The sequence below is a fragment of the Carassius auratus genome, unplaced genomic scaffold (genome assembly GCF_003368295.1).
Source record: "Carassius auratus strain Wakin unplaced genomic scaffold, ASM336829v1 scaf_tig00003798, whole genome shotgun sequence".
Taxonomy (NCBI): Eukaryota; Metazoa; Chordata; class Actinopteri; order Cypriniformes; family Cyprinidae; genus Carassius; species Carassius auratus.
The window spans coordinates 1-22,170 of record NW_020523547.1 but is presented as its reverse complement, the minus strand read 5'-3'; the positions used below and the strand labels follow the sequence as shown (position 1 = coordinate 22,170).

The 22,170-nt window shown below is 36.7% G+C and overlaps 2 protein-coding genes across 2 annotated transcripts; both read left to right on the top strand.

Annotated features, from left to right (window-relative positions):
• Positions 1 to 206: 206 nt before the first annotated feature.
• On the top strand, positions 207 to 1,569 carry LOC113070370 (acetyl-coenzyme A synthetase 2-like, mitochondrial; the record flags this gene model as incomplete). The annotated part of the gene is made up of 3 exons (XM_026243653.1): positions 207 to 371; positions 523 to 645; positions 813 to 1,569. Coding segments are annotated over 3 exons (465 nt in total), but the record flags the coding sequence as incomplete, so codon positions are not given.
• A 945-nt stretch (positions 1,570 to 2,514) lies between these two features.
• Positions 2,515 to 20,117, top strand: LOC113070371 (wings apart-like protein homolog). Its single transcript, XM_026243654.1, has 20 exons — positions 2,515 to 2,733; positions 3,969 to 4,423; positions 5,962 to 6,592; positions 6,711 to 7,012; positions 7,167 to 7,282; positions 7,390 to 7,485; positions 7,584 to 7,748; positions 8,057 to 8,193; positions 10,712 to 10,823; positions 11,365 to 11,595; positions 12,236 to 12,347; positions 12,425 to 12,522; positions 12,848 to 12,924; positions 13,006 to 13,166; positions 13,276 to 13,391; positions 16,206 to 16,427; positions 16,530 to 16,737; positions 16,981 to 17,069; positions 19,004 to 19,099; positions 19,473 to 20,117. The coding sequence occupies exons 2-20, from the start codon at positions 3,991 to 3,993 to the stop codon at positions 19,536 to 19,538; spliced, it is 3,468 nt and encodes a 1,155-aa protein (XP_026099439.1). The 5' UTR covers positions 2,515 to 2,733; positions 3,969 to 3,990; the 3' UTR covers positions 19,539 to 20,117.
• The last annotated feature ends 2,053 nt before the right edge of the window (positions 20,118 to 22,170 follow it).

Genomic DNA, 22,170 nt, shown 5'->3' with positions numbered 1-22,170 from the left:
CACCATACTTGGCTGAATGTCACAAAAAAAAAAAAGGAAAAAAAAAAGATCACTGGAAAATTAATTTCTGCAAAATCAGCTTTGCATCCGAGGAATAAATGACTTAAAAGTAAATTATAAAATGAAAATGTCTTTCTGACCACACACTGTTGAATGGTAGTGTAGAATTAACTTTTGGCTGAATGTGTGCATTTCTCTGTATCAAGGATGAACATCCAGATGTTCCTGAGACCGCAGTGATCGGAGTTCCCCATGAGATCAAAGGAGAAGGTAAGACCCCTGACAAGCCTCAATTTGTTTTTCATCTCTCCTTTTTCACTCTTGAGCCATCTGGAACCCGCCAGCAACCAGAGACATTTCGACCCCTTCCAGTGTGTGCTTTACAACACCCTTGATCATTGTGGAAACAACGTCAAATAATAAAGGCATAATTGAGTGTCACAAAATCAGTCATTCATCTTTAACTTTGGCCAAATGTTTATATGTCTCTCACTTTCTTTTCCTGTGTTTCTATTTCAACAGTTTCCATTTGCGTTTGTGGTTTTAAAAGAATCTGCTACTGACAACCAGCGTGTTGTTGTGGAAGACCTGAGACACCTAGTGGCTACCAAAATAGCTAAATATGCTGTCCCAGATCATTTCCTGGTAAAATCGTTGACTTTGTTTTATTGATCCTTGTTCTACATTGTTAACTCTTGATCTATATTATTCTTTTATCATTTACAAAAAAGTATTATGAATGATCACTGTCGGTGCAGATCTGTTGGAGATTTGTTTTGTTCTGTGAGCTCATCTCTTCTCTCTTCTTAAAGGTTGTGAAGCGACTTCCTAAAACACGCTCTGGAAAAATCATGAGGAGAATCTTGCGAAAGGTCGCCATGCAGGACACGAGCAACCTGGGGGACGTCTCCACACTGGACGACCCCTCCGTCGTTTCAGAGATCATTGAGGCCCATAAACACTACAGAAGTCGTGCAGCTAAGAAGTAGAAAAAGACTGTTGGGATGTTGCAACGTTTATTTTGAGGAACTATGAATACAAAACTGTGATGACAGGAAATCATGTAAATGTGAGCGTGCCATGTGTTAGGAACACAGAAGGCATAAATTGCAGATTAAATGCTCTCATATGTAGTAAAACACACTCATGAATCCCACCTGAACTGGATATTAGCCCCTCCATTAGACTGTTAGTTATCATTTGAGGGTTGCACACTTGGACAAACCTCTTTTAAAACATTAATTATGAAGCATTTTGCACAGTGTTCTTCCTGTAGCCAGAGACTAGCTGAGATTTGCTCTGTACGTCAGTATTTTTTGCTTACGAGATGATTTTATTTTATTTTAAGTGCTCAATCAGTCTGTTTCAGTAAATCTCACCTCTCTCATATTCTCTTTTTCTTCTTCTTTGAATTCTCCTTTTATGCCTTAATCTCCTCATGTTTATGACAAGATGAACATGATATGACTGGTTAATTTTTAATTATTAAGTGTAAGTCTAAATGTTAACATCCAATTCTTAGAAAAAAAAGTAATAATTTCTGAACATTAAAAAAGTTTTAAAATATAATTTTGTAAGGTGGTGTGTCCTATCTATCTATCTATCTATCTATCTATCTATCTATCTATCTATCTATCTATCTATCTATCTATCTATCTATCTATCTATCTATCTATCTATCCATCCATCCATCCATCCATCCATCCATCTATCTATCTAATCCATCTGTCATTCTTTATTTTGCTCTGTCTATTCTTCTGTCAAATTTCAAATTCATTCCTTTCAGCAGTTCTTTTTTTCTACAATCTCTGTCTATCTATTTTGTCTCCTGTTGTTTTACCGACTGCGAAATGTTTTCCCACATTTAACCTTTTCAAGGTTATCTGTATCATTTTGTTATTATTTTGTAATAATAACCAGTTTGTATTTGACTGGAATTATATTTACGATGATAAATGTGACTCTGCTACTTTTTTGAATGGTAAAACTAACTAATTCTGTCAAAAGACACTACTGCCGTCTCTCGCCGGTTTATTAAAAGCGGATCGCTTATTGATAGTACTTAGGTTAGCCCAATATCAAAAACAATCGCTTGTCAATGAAACGTTCAACGAACGGTGGCTTCACAATAACGCCATCTCCTGGTGAGACAGGAAACCTTGGTGTTGCATTAGATGTAATGTGCCCAAATTTAAAATATATTGCCTAAACTATTACTTAAAGAAATCTAACGTTTTACATACGTTTTTCCGAAAGTCTCAGAAATGTGAGATTTCATATTTTTACTTTGAAAATGATCTGCTACATGATATAATGCAAGGTTCAAGACCTGTCCGACCTCACCATGATGAAGCCCCGCCCAGAAGTTGCAGTTGTCCTCCAATTAGAACGCGCCTTCTTTTCCATTTCATCCAATCGGATCTAGGTTTGCTGCGCGGACGTTCAGTGCGTGCATTTCTGATTGGTCGAGCGGCGCTCTGGTGTGACGCAAGGCTTTACGCCGAAGTTGGGGCGGAGAAGGAGGGGTGACACTAATGGCGCATCGCTGTCCGACCGATCCAGCTCTCCACAAATAAACAACAGCAGTACTTCACGATCTGGCCTAATCTGTGCTTCTCACAGTCGCACCGCGCTGTAGCCTCGTTTTGCGCTTTTGCTCATTGAGCAGATCGCCTGGACTTCTTTCTAGCGGCTGCCCGGAGCACAGAGGCCCAGTGGAAATACTGTGGCTCGGTGAGTGTGCAAACATGTAACGTTAACAATGTTTCTGTTCGAAATTTTAGTCACTAAAGGGTTAGTTCATCCCGAATCACACATTCTGTCATCATTTACTCACCCCGTGTTGCTTTAAACCTGCGTGACTTTATTTTGGTCGTGGAACACAAAAGAAGATGTTATGCAGAATGTTAGGGTCTGACAGCCTCAGTCACCATTAACTTTCAGTGTATCTTTTTCCATACAAGTAAATTGAATGGTGACTGAGGTGTCATTATGGTATCAATCCGTCTAAAATCTTTTTTTGTTGTTCTTCTGAAAAAAAGTTTGAAACAGCTTAATAAGTCGTGAACTATCTGTATAATGTTTTCAAAAATATGTTATTGAATAAAGAACCTGTGCGCAAGAAATATTACCCATCAGTCTTTGTTTATTTGTATTTTTACACCGTCTTTAGGCTTTTTTACTATGGTAACCCTGTAAAGCCTGATTCAATTCAAGTTTATTTGTATAGCGCTTTTTACGAAAAAAAAAATCATTGCAAAGCAACTTTACAGAAATTTAAGTTTCTACAATATTTAGTAGTAGCTTATAAGTGGTGCCTGTCAGTTTATGTGCATATGATAGGAATTTTCCGAAAAATGAATACAAGACATAGTCAACCAGACGATGAACACTATTAACAGCAATTATTATGTGATTGCATAGTAAGTAACAATATTTGTTAGTTCTGTATGTTGTTTCAGGGTTAGCAGGATTGACATAATTAAAAAATAAAATCGAATAAATATAAATATAATAATTGATGTAAAATCAAGTAAGCCTAATAAGTTATTGCTAAGTCATGTTATTGTTACATTTACTTAATGCAATTTTATTGAAGGTTTTACAGCATATATGCAGATGTATCATAACCTGAAAACATTTAAATATATATATATATATATATATATATATATATATATATTAAAAAAAGAATGAACTCAATCAAAGGCATGTGGTAGATTGTGTACAATGTTTTTTTTCAGCAAAGTCTTGATCATGTTGATAGTTTAGAGGACTTATAAATGTATGTATCAAATATAATACAGTAGGCTCTATTGGGTTAAATTGAACATATTTTTGCATATTTATCTGTTTCAGTTCCATTGTAGCATTTAAAACAAGGTGCGATATGCACAAATCTGTTTGCTCCTACATACTGAGATACTGACATGAACTTTAATTCTTCCATGTCTTCTGTTTCCTCGTAGAGAATATGTAACAAACGTCAACATGACGTCCAGATTTAGTAAAACATATACTCGCAAGGGAGGAGAGGCCAGCTCCAAGTTTGATGAGGTGTTTTCTAATAAGAAAGCTACGCTTAGCACCAAATGGGGAGAGACCACCTATAAGGCACAGTTGGGGGTCAAACGGCCCTTGTTCAAGCCAGAGGTTCCCGAGCTGACTAAACGCCCCCGCTTTGAGGATGATGACAGCTCAGAGGACCCGTTTGGGTTTGATAGCGACGATGAGTCCAAAACTGTCACATCGAGAGATACTCCACAATCTGAGACGAGCACAGATGCAGCAGGATCTGAGAAGGAGCAGTTGAAGACCCAGGCAGAAAAGCCCAGTCAGGGTCCAGCGTTGACCGCCGTGTGTACTTCCACCTTGGGTAGCAGCCAGAACGTCAGCACCAGGGTGGTTGGTATGAATAGCCCAGGTGGGAAATTTAACAATCAACAAAGTTTGTTTGTGGAACACACTGTTCATGCAGAAACATGTTAATTACCCGAGACAGTTCACCAAAAATGAAAATTCTGTCTTTATTTACTCACCCTCATGCTGTTCCAAACCTGTATGGCTTTCACAGTCACTCTGTGACTCTCCACTCTGAAGGGCTTAATTAAACCTGTGCAAAGAATCATGAGAGTAAAGTGTCCACCAATTACACCCCTCGAAATTCTTAATTCTGAAGAGCCCTTTAAAGTGGCCAGTTTTAAGCACTTCAGTTTTGGAATGACTCCTTAATATGGCAGCCAGGATTGCTGCTTTCACAAAATGATAGCAGTTTTGGCTTTAAGACTCTTGAAATGATAACTATCCATTGAAAGTCTGCAAATCGACAATTTTTAAAGCTTCATAAAAGATAGTATTCTATATGAATCAAGCGGTTTAATCCAAGTCTGCTTGAGAGAAATGATTTAAAAAAGATCAGAAAAGAGTCTCATGGATTTGAAATGACAGGAGGGTGAGTAAATTACAGAATTTGAATATATGGGTAACCTTTCCCTTTAAAATTAGGTGTAAATATGTATAATTTAGTGTGTCTGTAAAATAAAAATCACATTATGGCTTAATCATTATCATCCAAGAAATGATGACATGACACAACTATTATTGTCCCTGTGCCATTGTTTTAATAAGCTCAAGTACTTGGGTTTTGGAGTAATTTAGGGTGTTTCATTAGTCTTACTACAGCCAGGATATTGAATATGACCTTGATCACTTCAGTCAGACACCTTATGATGTCTGAGTCATTATGATGACCTCACACCATTTTGCTACGGTGGGGTGAAGTCACTGTGTCTTTCTGGAGCAGGGTATACTGGATTAATCAATGCTGAGAATAGCAGTAGCTCTGCTGAAGTCTTCACTTTGTAGTCAAGGTGCTCGTGTAAGCACACTAGCATGGACTATATAGGGCTCAGCAGGATATTTTCAAACCTATGCAGTTTGATACTTTCCCTCGGCTCTTAAGCATGGCTAATTACAACCATTAGAGGAGCAGTGAAACAAGGACTCAGGTTATGATAACCCTCTAAGGATCACGAAAGTTCTAATAGTAATAATTGTGTCTTCATCCGACTGTAAAAACATTTATTACAAGGTTTGAAGGAAATGTGCTCAACCCTTTGACGGTCCAAACATGTGTGACTTTATTTCTTCCGTGGAGCACAAAAGAAGATATTTTGAAGATTGTGCTGGTTGCTCCTTTCTGTGCAGTTGTAGCTATCAGGCTTCTAGAACAGGGGGCCCAAACTCAGTTTATGATGCAAAAGCATCATAAAATGGTCCATATTACCCCTTAATGGATTTAGAAAAGTAGTGATTTCTGATTTGTGAACTAGTTCTTTTAGGTCTTATATTTATCTTATGTTTTCAGTAGTTGATTGATCCAGTTTACAAACCACTGTAATGATTTAAAACACTTTATTAATTACACACCTTCAATTTCTTACCACCTTTTTTTTGCTGTAGCTACAATATCTCCAGCCTCATCACATGTCACTGGCTCTGTAGGAGCCTGGAGCAGATCCAGTGTCACAGTAAGTAAACCAGTCTCCCAGATCTCCAGCTTAAAAACCCACAGCAGAAACATCTGCGATGAGTGGGACCCTTTCGGGGAGGACTCTCCTCCAGGGGCCGGCGAGGGGAGTTCTACCCAGGCTGGAAACTCTTCTGATGGCCTCAAAAGCTCTGAACAGTGCCCCGCTGAACCTGAACCTCCAGTGGAGCCTGTTGACTTTGAGCAGCTTCCGCTTCTTAAACCATCCAACGACAGAGTGTACCGACGGCCACGGAATAAAGGGACGGATAGTTCTGGAGCCAGCGACGTGCCGGTTCCTGCTGTGACTTCAACACCAGCCTGTGCGCTGGTTAAGAGCACCGCTGCAGGGGTCGCTGGGACTTCTGAAGTCAAGCCTGCAGGTCGGGGCCGGGTGAGGGACTACACGGTCCTTCACCCATCCTGTGTGTCTGTGTGTAACGTGACCATCCAGGACTCGATGGAAAGGAGTGTGGATGATCTTGTCAGTCCAGTACAAGCTGACATCGGAGAGGCGGGAACTTTCAGGAGGAAAACAGACGCCCAACCTTCCAAGCCTACTAGGTATAATATAAACATAATCTCTTGATTATCCTAATTTTTTTAATTTGCTCAATTAGAAGACTAGCATGTTGTCACCTGGATTTCCCTTTTCATATTCCCTTTATAATTTTTTTTTTAGGTTCAGAACCACTCAGAGTAAAAGTAAAAAAGAGACAAAACTGGAGTTTTTCGGCTTTGAGGAGAATGAGGCCCAGGACACTGATGGAGACGCCATTGCATCCGGCAGCACCAGCTACAAGATCAAATACTTTGGTTTTGACGATCTGAGTGAGAGCGATAGTGAGGATGAGGACGACGTGGCAGCTAAGGAGAGGAAGAAGAATAAGAAATCAGTGACGGAAGCTTTGGCAGCCAGCGTGGGCAGTCCCCAGATCGACGACTCGCAGGAGAGTCAACAGAGTCAAAGCAGCCTAAGCACAGGTACTCACAAGCACACATCTTCACCAATGCATGGTTTCATCATTTCATTAGAGCTTGATGGGAAATTTAAACTATAATTATGGATAACGATTATTTGTAGAGCTATCTCTGAATACATAATGTCCCTTTTTTGTTTTTTTAAATTTGTTGTCAGATTCTCAGGAGTTGCTGGATGAGACAGGTGCTACAGACTCACAGAAGGAACGACATGGAAAGCAAAGCGACAAGTCAAAGGACATCGGACGCAAGATCTTCAGCGGGCCAAAAAAAGTATAGCTAAAAAAGCTTAAGTAGAAACAGAGTAACTTTATTAAAAAGTTACATTTGAATTTTTAACATAACAAAGTTGTGGTTTTGTTTTGTTGTGTTTAACACAGTCCCCTGCAAAAGCCGTATATAACGCGCGTCACTGGAATCAACCCGAGCCGGAGGAAGTGCCTCCTCCTGCTTCCTCTCGTACTGTGGCTGTACCTGTAAGTAAAGTGCTCGATTCACAACCGCTGAATTTTATACACTAAAATTTCCACTGCCTTTGCAAACCATAATGCTGTTGTTGTTGTTTTTCTTGCAGAAGGCTAGTGTGTCCAGCAGCAGCAAAGACACAAACTCCCATAAAGACGATGGTGTGTTTAAAGCCCCGCCACCTCCTCCTAAAGTCATCAAGTCTGTCACTATCCCCACTGAGCCATACCAGGACATCGTCACTGCACTCAAATGCAGGAAGGAGCACAAGGAGGTGAGCACTGCACTCTGGGAAATAATGTTAATGATTATTTTTACAATTTGTGTCCACTTATGTGTCCATGTTATTTTAGTATTATTTATGTACTATTATAGTAGAAGTTTTAGATTTTTTATTTGTTTTATTCATTTTGTCTGCTTTTAGTAATATTTCTATTCAAAATCACGATTCCATGATTTAAAAAAAATAAAACTGTGGCAAAACTTTAAATTCTAATTCATCAATAAAATCAGAAAAATTGCCCAGCCCTACACTGACTGAAGGACTTGTTTGTTTCTTGCCCTGTGTTTGTGTGTGTGTAGTTGTACACCGTGGTCCAACATGTGAAGCACTTTAATGATGTAGTGGAGTTTGGGGAGAATCAGGAGTTCACTGATGACTTTGAGTATCTGGAGACGGGCCTGAAGAGCACACAACCCCTCAACACACGCTGCCTTAGGTGAGACAAACGCTGAATGGAATATTCTGGGTAATTTTCAACCTCAAGCTTATGTATCACAGCTGCGATTTGCTGTGAACTATTACAGATGATCAATATTAAAATATGAATATTCATATAAATTTTACATTTATTTCCTTTTTATTAAAAATGGTGTACAGAACAAATTGTAGCTCTGTCTTTAAATGAGTTAAATTGTACAGTATTTATGTTGTATTTTATTTCAGCTTTTTCACATTTTATATTGTTTTAGTAAACCGAAATAACACTGATGCACATTGCACAAATGTGCATGTAATGGCTTTTTCCTTATTGTTTAGCAATTTTTGTTTCGTTATGTTCGCGTATTAAACTGAGATGGCGCACATCAAATTTTTAGTGGAAAAAAGAGTTTCAAACAGTCCTTATCTCTGCCGCGCAGCAGCGCTGACACACTCCTGATAAACACAGCTCAACTGTACAGCACGAGAGAGATCAAAATGATGAAGATTGAAGAGAAAGTGCAGAAAAACAGTGTTTATTTCGTGCACAACTTAAACAAACTACAACCGGTAAAGCTGTCAGCTGTGTGGATATTGGCAATATTGTTAACAATTCTCATTTATATTCATTACTAATATGGCTTGTTATTAACAAGATCTTAGGTCTGTGCTGTGTTATGCTAATGCGTAAACTTCATTATTTGAAGCGCACTTGCCATCCAGTAATCGCAAAAAGCTTTAATTTATAATAAATAAAGTATCAGCTTTACAATTATTCCCAATTCATAACAGAATTCGAACAATAAATACAGTTTTGGCTCTCTTTAAGTATGAGTTAGTGCCTCAGTTCAAGGAGCACATGAACCTACAGTATCATACTTTTCTCTTTACTAGTAAAGTACATAATGAACATGATTTAACATCAAAAGGTAGGCTTTTTTATAAGAGAGCCTACAGTACAACAGTTTCAAACTGCGGAAAATGTGTAAAAGATTGTAAACATTGCAATGTAATACACATCCACATCAGTAACCATTCGGTTTCCATAAGCTCATCAGTCAGCTACAATAAATATAAAGAGGAGCATTTTGCTATATTTATTTTAATTTCTAAGTATGCCATTTGCTGTACAATCGCGATTTTCAAAATAAAAGTTCATAGCCTCGCTCTGAGTTTGCAGGTGGGAAAATATTAAAATTAAATGGATTTAAACATCCTTGAATCAGCTGTAAAGTGAAGCATCGCTAGGCCGTGGGTGCCCTCTGCAGGTATTTGTTATAATACATAATAAGCTTAAATTTGCTATGTTCATATTTTGTGTATGCATATTACATAATGTAGGCCTATTTTATCAGGATTGTTCAGTAAAACCATGTAATTACTTGGTTTTGATACTTTTTTTTAACCATTTATCATTGTTGCTCATTAGTTTATATATAAATAGTCATACTAAAGACATGCTAAGTTTTTCAGTTAGGTCTATTTGTATTACTTAAAAATAGCAGATTACTCCATTGTCAAAATAATCATTAGTTACAGCCCTTGATTAGTTAAAATATTCCAAAATACAACTGCATTGTTTTGATTTGTGTGATCAAAAGACAAATATTTTCTCATTTAAAAAAAATCTTAAAAATAGTATTGAAGTATTGTCTCATTCTAATGAACCAGGTATCTGTATATCTCATGAGCTAAGTGTATCATCACACACCCGAGTGTTGATGAGTGGGGATAAAGCTCACAATTTCTCAAGAGTATGATACAGCTTTCATTTTTCAGGTCAGTCATATATTCCTGAAAAAGAAAATCAGTTTAAATAAGGAAACTTTGCCATAATATCCTTTCAAATTTTAAAGTTGCCACAGTCAGTGGTTTATTAGAATTTGAAAGATAATAACAATATTGTTTGATAAGTGAGATCTCTGATTTTACTTTTTGAAAACTGAAAAAGTAGTGCTTGAAAAGTCCTTAAAATTCCTGGAATTTAATTTTGCAGTTTCTGTACGAACCCTGTCTTTTTAACTTTTTTGTAATCTGAAGAACCTTCTTTCGCCACAAAGAACCTTTTATGGTTTATGAAACCATTTAGACAAAATTGTTCTTCTTAGGCATCGCAAAGTACCTTATGTAGAGTGTATGACGGCATTTACAGGATGTATTGAGGATGAGCCCAAACTACACTCAGTGGCCAAGTGATGCTTATGGTCCATGATTTTGGGACAGATAATGAACAGTTATTTGTGAATGTATATTTCAAGTTGGAAAAGACATTTAGTTCCCATTTTAAGTAAACCTTAGTTTCCAGGTAATCTACAAGCTTGATTAAATTTCTGATAAATTCAAGAAAAGATATATAAACACATGACAGTATGATTGAAATAATAAAATAAATAAAACCCTTTTATTCTGTAGCACCTTGAAAAAAATCATTTGGCACCCAAGTTTTATCGTATAGGAGTCTATGGCTCCTAACTTGATATTTTTGTTTGGAGCCCTGAACCACTGATCCTTTTTTCCTCCTTCATTTTTGACTGCAGTATAATCACTCTGGCCACACGCTGTGCCATGCCGAGCTTCCGCATGCACCTGCGGGCCAGAGGGAAGGTGGCCCAGGTCTTTAAGATGCTCAGTGATGCCCAACAGCACCCGGTGAGTGTCTCATCATCAAGCACCTAAACATGAACAAAGACTTTCTTTAATTTACCAACAAACCTGTATAAGCAAGCATCATTCCAAACTGTCACAGCTCTATCATTATGAATGAACGCAGCTACAGTGCTGATTGTTTACTTCATTAGAACACATTAATTGGAGATGTAATCATCTCTGCCGGCAGACAAGGGAGAAACGCAAACAGACGCTGAGACGTCACTCTGTGAATCTCATTTGTTCAGTTTACACCGTAGGAGCATGAATGTTTGCCTTGACACTTCCAGCCTGACTTTAATTTATTTGTGTATTGAAGGATGTTCAGTTAAAATGTATTAAATCCCTTTAATGAGTCAAGACAGATGTTTAGAATAAAGCCACTAGAGTCACTTAAGGCCATGTCTTGCAGTTATGGGATGTTTTTATGATGCAAAGTGACTGTGTTTAGTGTTGTGTTGTTTTTAAAGTTTTAGTTCATCTTTTGATGCAATCTTTAACCTAAAAGTGGTGAGATGTCTCACTGTTCCTCTGGATCTGGCAGAACCTGGCACTCTGCACAGCGTCTCTGATGTACATCCTGAGCCGAGACCGGCTAAATATGGATCTGGACCGGTCCTGTCTGGAGCTGATGATCAGGCTACTGGAACTAGAGCAGGATGACGTCTCCGTAGCAGACCAGTTAACCGCTAAAGAGATGAGCCGAGTCAAAGAGAAGATCCGCAAACTCTGCGAAACAGTCCACAACAAGCATCTGGACCTAGAAAACATCACAGTGAGTGACTGCTGTTTCTCACACCTTTGATGTCAGAACCGACACGGAAAACCAATGCATGTTTTAGATAGAAGAAGTGTTCTTCCATTCACCTTGGCTTTGTTCAGACAGGCAGCAAAAATCTGTCTTTGTTTAGTTGTTTGTGGACTGAAAAGTGAAAAAAGCATAGAAAATCAAATGCAGTCTTTGATGCATGGCATTTTCATTTTCGACAAATTTCCAGTGCATTCACTACCTATCAAAAATCAAGAGGTCTCTAAGATAAAAAACAAAAGTAATATTGTTACAATTTTAAATAGTTTTTACAGTGTAATATCATGTTTTCTATTTAAATATATATAGAGATCTAATTTTTTCCTTTGATGGCAAATCTGAATTTGAAGTCATCAGTGTCACTTGATACAGCAAAAATCTTTCTAATATGCTGATTTGGTGCTAAAGAAACATTTCATTTAATTTTGTGGAAACCGGAAAACATTGTATTCTTTAATGAGTAGAAAGTTCACAGATCGCATTAATTGGAATAGAACAGTTATACAGTTTTGTACAATTATGTTTTATGTACACTTTTTTTTGTTAAATGTAATGCATCCTTGTTGAATTGCTGAGAGAATGCAATTTTTCACATTTTTCATTTCAGACGGGTCACTTAGCGATGGAGACATTACTGTCTCTGACATCGAAGCGAGCCGGAGACTGGTTTAAAGAAGAGCTGCGCTTGCTCGGGGGACTGGACCACATCATAGATAAAGGTACCCTAATTGAGCCACTCATTTTTCATGATTCTTTTTTTAAGATAAATGGCTAGAAATCTTGTTTTTGCCCTCAGTGAAAGAGTGTGTGGAGAACTTGAGTAAAGAAGACGACAAAGAGAGTCTGGTGGCATCGCTCTGGGGAGCAGAGCGCTGTTTACGAGTTCTGGAGAGTGTAAGTGTGTAACAATAACAATTTTAATTGATTTCCTTTACAGAGAGACCTGTGATACTTAAATAACCTGCAGTAATTAATAACATAGACTTTATTGTCTTAATTTGAAGTGTACTGATTGCTGCAGGCCTCCACTGCGCTTCTGAACTGTCGAGCTGATCAGTTTTGAGAAATTCCACCAAACGGAATTCAATTTGAATAAATGCATTTATAAGCTAATTAGCAGCTTTGAAAATGTTGACTGCAAGTTAATGCTCTACCTTTGACATCCCTCGAGAAAAAAGCATGTTATTTTATGTATAATTAATTTAAAACCTAATTCCAGGTTTCAGTCCATAACCCTGAGAACCAGGCTTATCTTATCGCCTACAAGGAGTCCCAGCTCATAGTGTCCTCGGCAAGGTGTGTGATGATTCAGAAAGTTCTGAGTTGCCTTGCGAGACAGGACATTTGTCATTCTGGGGTTGTGTTTTGTGTGTGTAGGGCCCTGCAGCATTGTGAGCAGATGATACAGCGTTACAGCCGAGAGGTCTCTTCATCAAGCTCCGCCCTCCCGCAGAGTAGTCATAGCAACGTGGGCAAGGCCGTGGAGGATTGTATGAGAGCTGTTATCGGAGTTCTGCTCAACCTCACACACGATAATGGTTAGACACTGCATGTGACGGAGAGAATTTATACAGTGCTCACCAAAAACTGCATTTATAAAAGCAGAATGCAGAATAACTGCACATTTCTTTTGTTGTGACTTCTCAGAGTGGGGCAGCACTAAAACAGGGGAGCAGGATGGCCTCATACAGACAGCACTGGATTGTGTTCTGAAGGTCCCACGTTATTTGCCTCAAGAGCAGAGATTCGACATCCGCGTCCTGGTGAGAAACTCATGACACTAATAACACAGCCCTGTGTCTTTATGATGCGGAGTTCAGAAATATCAATAAGAACATTTTAAAGAAGTTTCTTGTGCTGCTCAAGGATGCATTTATTTGATCAAATACATTTATTTGATACAGAAAAAACTTAATTTTTTTGAAACATTATGGCAATTTAGATTTCCTATTTTAATATATACTAAAACATAATTTATTCCTGTGAAACAAAGCTGAATTTTCAGTATCATTATTCCAGCCTTCATTATCCAGTGTCATGTGATCTTTCAGAAATAATTCTAATATGCTGATTTATAATCAATGATGGAAACAGTTGTGCTGCTTAATATTTTTGGGACCTGTATTACTTTTTTCAGGATTCTTTGATAAATAAATTGTTAAAAAGAATAGTGTTTATTCAAAATGTACATTTTGTGTTACAATACACACTACTATTCAAAAATGTGTTTTAATTTTTTAAAGAAAGACCTTTGTTCGGTGAGGATGTGTTAAATGGATAAAAGTGAGAGTACAGACAAAGGAAAACATTTTTAGAAAATATTTCTATTTATAGCAAATGCTGTTCTTAACTTTTTTTATTCTTCAAAGAAATAAGTATCACAAGTTCAAAAACAAAAAAACATCTTTAACACCATAATAACACGGATAATAAATTGGCATATTACCGTAGAATGATTTCTGAAAGATCATGTGACTCTGAAGGCCGGAGTAATGGCTGATGAAAATTCAGCACTACGTCACAGGAAGTATATTAAATTAGGAAACCAAGATTAGAAATTGCAATAAAATTTCCCAATATTACTGTTTTTTTTTCTGTATTTTTGATCAAATAAACACAAGCCTTGAAGAGTGTAAAAGTCTCCATTTAACTTTACACACATACACGCAACCACAACAAAACTTACAATCTCCAAAGGAGTGTTTCAAATACTCTCATTTAATATCAAAGGAATTTACATGAACCCAAATTTTTTTTGGAACCAGTTTCTTTGAAACCAGTTTGTTTGTGAAAAAATACCCAGAGATGTAACCAAAAAACCCCATCTGGGTCATGTTTTCAGTTTCTTCTGTCACTGGTTGTAAATCTAACCTTTAAATCAGGATTAGGCATGAAATCATAATCTCTTCAGAATCACTCATACATGTAATAATTGGCTGAGAATTAATGAAAACAAATGGTGCAACACAAATCAGAGGTCACACCGGTTTACTGGGCATGCGCACATCAATATTGCGTCCTTTTTCTCATGCTACACAACGATATTTAATGTATTTGCATTATTGTAAGACTTCGGGAAGGTGTATACATTAATAAAACGCAATCTCATAGGTAGAAAAAAAGATTTATTGCTGGTTTCCTGTAGCTGCATCTTTTCTGGCTTTAACCATGAATATAACACAGTATTAATGAATTTGCTTTACTGTAAGGGTATGTTTAGGGTTGTGGTAGGTGTAGACATTAATAATCCGTGATTTTACTGGTAGCATTTTTCGTTGTCAAATTGTCAAATTGTTGTCCAAGTCTGGAAGATTTTGATGCTAGAGAGAGTGTGGTCAGCTGGTTTAGCCAAGGCCAAAGATCAAGAAGGCCAAACTACAGGAGCTGGCCATCCAAGGGGCATGTGACTGCAATGGAGGATAGTCCATAAGACACTGAACCATGAGATGTTCAGTTTGAAGAGCTTAAAACACTTAATAGATTGTCTTTTATTTAATTTATCTTGAGATATTTTAAGTTTCAATTTCAGCTCAGTGAAGCACTTCAAGCACCAACACTTTTCAGTTAGTTACCTTTCTTGTAGAATTGTGCTTCAAATAAAGAACTTTATGTTGACCAGATTGTTAGTTTATCATTTAGACTACAAGTCAATATTGCCTATATGGACAGCTATTTAAAAAAAGAAGAAAAAAAAGGTGACCTTGTAAAACTGCTGTTAAATGCGATGTGGTTGAAAATTTGGTGCACCTAAGAAAAAAAAGTGTAACCATTGCAAAAAGTTAGTCTAGAGCCCTGGTTAATAAAACCTTAACATAAATTTTTTTTAAGCAAGATTATAATGTAATAACATGAAGGCTTAAATACATTTAACAACATTTTATTATTATTATTATTAAATACTACAACTGAATGCCTGTACCAGTAAAACCAATTCTTGTAACATGCATGGGTCCTTCATGTGGGTATCACGTTTTGTCCATCAACTTAAAAAAAAAAAAAGCATGCGTTCAAGAGCGTGCCTGGGTACATGTGAACCAACATGACTCAGCCACTCTCATTTCCCTTAGAAAACAGATGCTGTGTTAATTGAGTTAATCGTTTTAATGTTAAACGGCAAATATTATTCATAGAAATTAACATGTTATTTCCCCCAGCCCTTTTATAAGTAGGAAGATATGATTAAATTAAAACAGTGGGATGTAGTCTTTAGTTATTTCTCAATTAAACAAACATTGCATCAAGTACTAAAAGAACTATTCAAGTTAACAGGTTTATAATATCAAATTTGCATTAATTTAAAGTCGAATAAAAGGAAAACAAATGTCAAACAAATGAAATGAAAACACAAATCCAAATAAATGAAACCGTGCTTGAAGTTTGTCAGGTTTGCAGATGTCTAATATAGAGTAAATAAAGACACTTCATTTAGCTTTTTAGAGTTTGTACTCTCTACTTCTAACTTGTTCTATTATTTTCTTTAGTTTCTAGACTTGGTTTTGAAGTGCCGGTGTTTTTGGAGTCGGAACGTGCGGCGTGACTTGTGTTTGTGAGCGTGACTGGGTTTTATCTGTGCACAGGGTCTGGGTCTGCTGATAAATCTGGCGGAGTACAGTGCCAGAAACAGACACTGTCTTGTGGAGATGGAGGTGGACTTAAGCTACTTGATGGAGACGGAGGTAGATGTGAAGACCGAAGGAGTGGAGGAGAGTAAGATAGATAAACAAAAAGAGGATAAAAGAGAGGGCGAGAAGGGACCCATGACAGCAAAGTCGTCAAACGCGCTGGCCGCTCTGGTTCAGGTGACCGTAGTCAAGATGGTTTCAAATGGCCCTTCAAGTGTTTATACTTGAATCTGATTGATATTGGCCAACTAAACCAAGTGTTTCTGTTCGTCTGTGTAGCTCTTTCTTGAACGGGAGCGAGCAGCAGTGCTAGCTGAGGCACAGACCGATGACCTCATAAGTGAGGCGCCCAAATCTCAGGCAGACCAGAGTGGAGAGTGGAAGGAAACATCTGGAGAGATCCAGTGGGTCGCCTCAGAAACCAACGAAACCAACGAAACAAATGACAAGAAAGAAGAGGAGGAAGAGGAGCTCGACCTCAATAAAGGTGCAAATTATTCACGGATATGGCTCAAATAAACACTTGTTTGGATTCGACTTGAGATGGTTTTGGCTTAAAAATATTTCCTGATGTGTAATTTGCATCAGGTTTACATTTTTTTTTATGCAAAAAAAGTTATTATTATTATTTTTTTCTTTCATATTTTTATACCCATGTTGTGTGTTATAATTCACTTTATTTATGTTTGGGGCAAGCATTTCTTATGAACATCTTGTTTTTGTTTTTCAGCCCTGCAGCATGCTGGGAAACACATGGAGGACAGCATTGTGGCTTCATATTCCGCTCTTTTGCTTGGGTGTTTATGTCAGGAGAATCCGGTGAGCATCACTTCTGTCCTTTAGTTGCCCCAGAGAGCAGCTAGTTGAGTAATTGGTTAGTTTTGAACCACAGCAACTATTTAGTTTTGTATAATTTGTGACTTTAGAGCCCTTTGAAGTTACGTCAATGCATATACAAATATACAAGTATTTGCTAGATTTAACTTAGGCTGTGTGGATGGGTCTCTGTGAGTTTTTGCACACTGCAATTGCGATTTGCTATTTTTCCGCATTTTCTCTGCAAACTGCTCAAGCTCAGTCAGGTTTCATGATCCTGAGTGGAGCCTTTTTTCAGGTCTACTCACAAATTCTCAGTCAAAGTCTGGACTCTGGCATGACTGCTTCAGGGTATTAATGTTGTTTTTAAGCCATTCCTCTAGCTTTGGCTTTATGCCTGGGTTTATTTTCTTGCTGGGAAGTAAATCTTCTCCCATCTTGCAAGTTCTCCTTCAGAATTTCCCTCTTTTGGTGCATTCATTGCTCCCTCATATGTCTTCTTGTGTCTGACGCAGAGAAGCATCTCTTTGGCATGATGCTGTCAACACCATGAACCGCAGTGAGGATGGTGTGTTTCTGATGCTGCTCAGTGTGTAGCTTGCACACATTATGTTAAATCTGTTGGCCAAAAACTTGATTTTGATTTAATCAGACTGCAGAACCTTCTCCAGCTGGATTCAGAGGCGCCCACAGGCTTTCTGGAAAACTCTAGCTGAGATGTCTTATGACATTTTTAACAGTTTCTTTCTCTGTACCTCTTTCCCATGAAGCTGTGAGTGCTGAAGCACCTGGGTAACAGTTTTGCACGGTCCCTCACATCTTTTCTACTGAAGCTTGTAGCTCCCTCAGGGTCGTCATGAGTAGATTTACAGCTGTGCCAATACTTTTTCTATTTCTTACCTGATCTATCAGTACTCCCAGGGTTATTCAATGATTTGGAAATTTTCTTGTATCCATCCCCTGCCTTTTGCTTTTCAATTACCTTTTCACGGAGTGGCTTGGAGTGCTCTTTTTATCTTCATGGGCTATGTTCTGCCACAATAATGGAGAAGAAGGTTCACCTGAAGTTGAACCTTTCAGAGAGAGGTGTTTTTATACTATCAGCTGAAACCCTGAGAATACACACACGATCATACCACTGATATTGTAGGTTTATCATTAAAGGTCATAGATGCATTTTATTTTATTGTTTTAAAATTAGATTTTGTCACTTGGTTCTAAAAGATTTATTTTGAAATTTGACTTTTGTTTTCTGTTGCTCCATAACAACAACAACTACAAAAAAAATAATAATTCTGTTGTTAAACTAAATGTCCAAGGATGTATTAAGGATCACCAAAGTGTAAGAAAAAAGAAAAGAAAATCACGCTAATCTTTGGGTTCATTCATTCGTGTGTATTGAAAATAAATGAATGCTTTTATTCAGCAAAGATACTCAATTGATTAAAAGTGACAGTGAAGACATAAAATAAATTATTTTGAACTTTCTGCTTATCTTTCTGCTTTTGAACTTTCTGCTTAAGAAATCTGAAAAAAATCCTGAAAAATAAAATAATAAAATTGCTGTTTCCATAAAACTATTAAGCAGAACAACTGTTTTTCAACATGGATAAAATAAATGTTTCTTGAGCACCAAAGCAGGATATTAATAATTATTTCTGAAGGATTGTGTGACTGGATTAATACTGGAGTAATGGCTGCTAAAGATTCGGCTTTGCCATCACCGGATTAAACTACATTTCGTTTTTTAAAATTTTAATAATATTTCACCTAATCGCAATTTTCATCAAATAAATACAGCGTTGGTAAGAATAAGAGACTTCTTTCAAAAATATATATTAAAACAAAAATCCTACTGCCCCTCAGCTTATTGAAATAAATGTAATAATTTAAATTGAAATATAAATATAAATATATCCTTTCTCTCTCTTTCTCAGATGAATGTGAAAACCGTACGGGAAAACCTTCCTAAGGGAGATTTCTCTATTATGGCTGAAATGCTAAAGAAATTTCTTAATTTCATGAACCTGACGGTAAGTACAATTAATGATATCCAACACTTTGCAACTTGCATTTAGAAATGGCAGGTGTCGCATTATTTTACTAACCAATGGAAATTACAGCAAAAATTTTGAAGTGGTAGAATAGAATTAACTGTAATGCAAATTGTGTAATGCATATTAATTATTAATTAATATTAAAGGCGTCTAAATGGTTTCCGTGGTCCAATCAGAGTAGATCTTGGCTGTATTTGCACCTGTCTTTTAATGTGTTATCAAATTGTTTTCTCGTCACCATGCACACAGTGTAATGCCACTGATGTTGTAAAACGTGTGGCTGTGCTTTCGTGTCTGGCCAATGACATTTAAATCAGTTTTTAACTCCTCTCTTCTTTCCTGTCGTCAGTGTTCTGTTGGAACTACAGGACAGAAATCTATCTCACGGGTGATTGATTTTTTGGAGCACTGTTAGCAGAGGTGTCACAGTTCCCCCTCTTCCGTGGGATAAATCTGGACCTGGCAACGTGCCTTAGGCCCTTCAGGACAAGAGGCAGCAGATCCGGTGGCAAAGGTGGTTAAACGTCGCTACGGTCACGTCACCCGAGTGGCTCGCTGCAGAGACTTTCATGTTTTTTAGTTTTTTCCTCTCACTTTCTTTTTCGCTTGTTTTAAAATTGTGTTTTAAAATGCTGTCTCTTTCTCTCATGCTCACACACGTACACACACACTCAGTTGTGTGTTTGCATACTATTTGGTTATTGAAGCACTGATCCTCATGTAAAACAAAAACTAAGCTGTTTTTAAAACAAAAGAATGATTTTAAGCTAGTTGTCCTTGTTAGCAGTATAAAGATTTAGCCTAAACCTAGTAACTTATTGATATTTCAAACACTGAGGGCTGAGGCTTTGTTCAGACTCGAGATGCAAATCCGCTTTGCTTTTCTGACTGTTTACACACGATGTTTGTTCAAACAGTGCAGTCGGTATCTGTAATATTTACATTAGTAAAGATGATCCCGAGAGACTTTCTTACACAGTTGTAGAAACTGGAAACTTCAACCACTGCTCAAAGACACAAGCATTAAGAGGCATTTTACGCATTTATGCAGTGATTTTAAAAGAAGTCTCTTATGCTCACCAAGGCTGCTTTTATTTTACAGTGAAAACAGTAATATTATGAAATATTGTTACAATTTAAAATAAGTGTTTTCTATTTTAAGACATTTTAAAAATGAGTCTATTCCTGTGATGGTAAAACTGAATTTTCAGCAGTCATTACTTTAGTGAGTGTTTTTAACTGAATGCATCCTTACTGAATAAAAGTCTTCTTTGTTTTGAAAAAAGAACTGTTACTGGTCCCAAACATTTGAACAGCGGAACACATACTGTGTGCCAGATGACAAAACCTTTTGATTAGATCCGAGTAGATGAAGTCAAAAAAAAAAAAAATATATACATATTTTGCTGCCAGTCTGAAGAAAGCCTGAGATGCCTAACAAACAAAGACCTTGCAACTATGAAAACAAACAAGCATTCGTCAAATTAAGGTGAATATTCCTTGTGGTTTTTAAGAACAGTGGAATCCTGTAGTCCTACTTAAAGAGTGATTTATAATTATGAGATGATTATGATCAATCATAGTTTCTTTCACATATACTGAAACCAAGCTATTATGTTTGATTTCTTTAAATTTACACACTAAGCTAAAAAAGTTTTGATGATTTTCTCTGTATACCTAGGGAAGAATTGTAGGGGTTTCTGGCTTAGTTTCATTGCTTCTTTGATCTTCATTTGTTCTTTGATAGTTTAAATTTTTCTTTGTTTGAAGATTCACCATATTGATAAAAAAAAAAAAAAAAAAGATTTATTTTCATTTTCAATGTTCATTTTTAAATGTTTAGTTTTGTAGACTGTGCTGTGCTGAGCTCCATTTTAATGTAAAAAAAAAAAGACGGCGCTTGAAAATAGTTTTAAAATGTTTTAGTGGGTTCATGAGTGACTCCCATCAAAATGCTCATCCTCTGTTAATTTAATATTACTCTAAATATAATGTAACAATTGAAATTTGTTTTATAATTTTATGAATAGTTTTTTAATCTTTCAACGTGATTTAGGAAAATGCATTTTCTTAATTGTTTAAAACATTTTCATCCCGTGTATGTCTGCAGAACAGCTGGAAGCTGCTGAAAGTTCTTAAAAAAACACGAAGCAAAAGTGTCCTCTATTCCTTTCAGATCTTTGCTGAAGCAGAGCCATATGGAGTAAAGCTTGTTCTGTTTTGTAAAACTGAAGCAAGTTTTGCGCTAAGCTAATTTACAGATCTGAATTCTGATTGTACATTTTTCTGTACATATTTGATGTTAGACTGCTACAATACTTTAACCAAATGTTCTTTATTTTATACCCCCCCCACATTACATTATTTTAGATAAAGTTAAAGTACAATTACAAGAAATATATAAATATTATATATATGTATTAAAGGAAACAATTTGTACCATTTTCCAGGATGTTGTCTATTGGTTACGATGTAAATAATCTGACCTTGAATAAATAAATACTTGCTAATTTCATTTTATAACGTCCTCTGTGTGATTCTAACAACCTACGTGCTTGAAAGTTGTTAGTTGTTACATTTTAAATCAAAATGTAACTTTGTCAATATTTGTTGTCTTTCAGTAGTATAGATTTGTCCAATCAAATGCTCTCTAGAATATGAATACCACCTGCAACCTTCAAGACCTATGTAATAATATTTTATTTTAGTTATAGAAACAAATTTATGTGTTTGTGTGTGTGTGTGTGTCTCTCCCTCTCTCTCTTTAAAGGGATTTTTTTTTTTTTTTTGTTATTTCCTGCATGCCAACATTTCTTTTTTCTTAAAAAAATAATTTAGAAAGTACCATGCTGGGACTGTATCCATGGCAACAGCGAAAACTCACCAAAAATAAAATTCATTCACAATTGAAAAGCTAAACCTACACACTACACTTCCCATGATTTTACCCAAAAGGTTGAGAAGCGATCTCACCTGACAGAAGGTCATATCTTGTGATATCTGCAAGAATTTTGTGCTGAATGTGCCCAAGGTCAATGTATAATATG

Coding starts and splice junctions, on each gene's coding strand:
- LOC113070371 (XM_026243654.1), top strand. CDS start 3,991: ATGACGTCCAGATTTAGTAAAACATATACTCGCAAGGGAGGAGAGGCC. Junction 13,167..13,275: donor CAACCTCACACACGATAATG/GTTAGACACTGC, acceptor GTGACTTCTCAG/AGTGGGGCAGCACTAAAACA. Junction 19,100..19,472: donor TTAATTTCATGAACCTGACG/GTAAGTACAATT, acceptor TCCTGTCGTCAG/TGTTCTGTTGGAACTACAGG.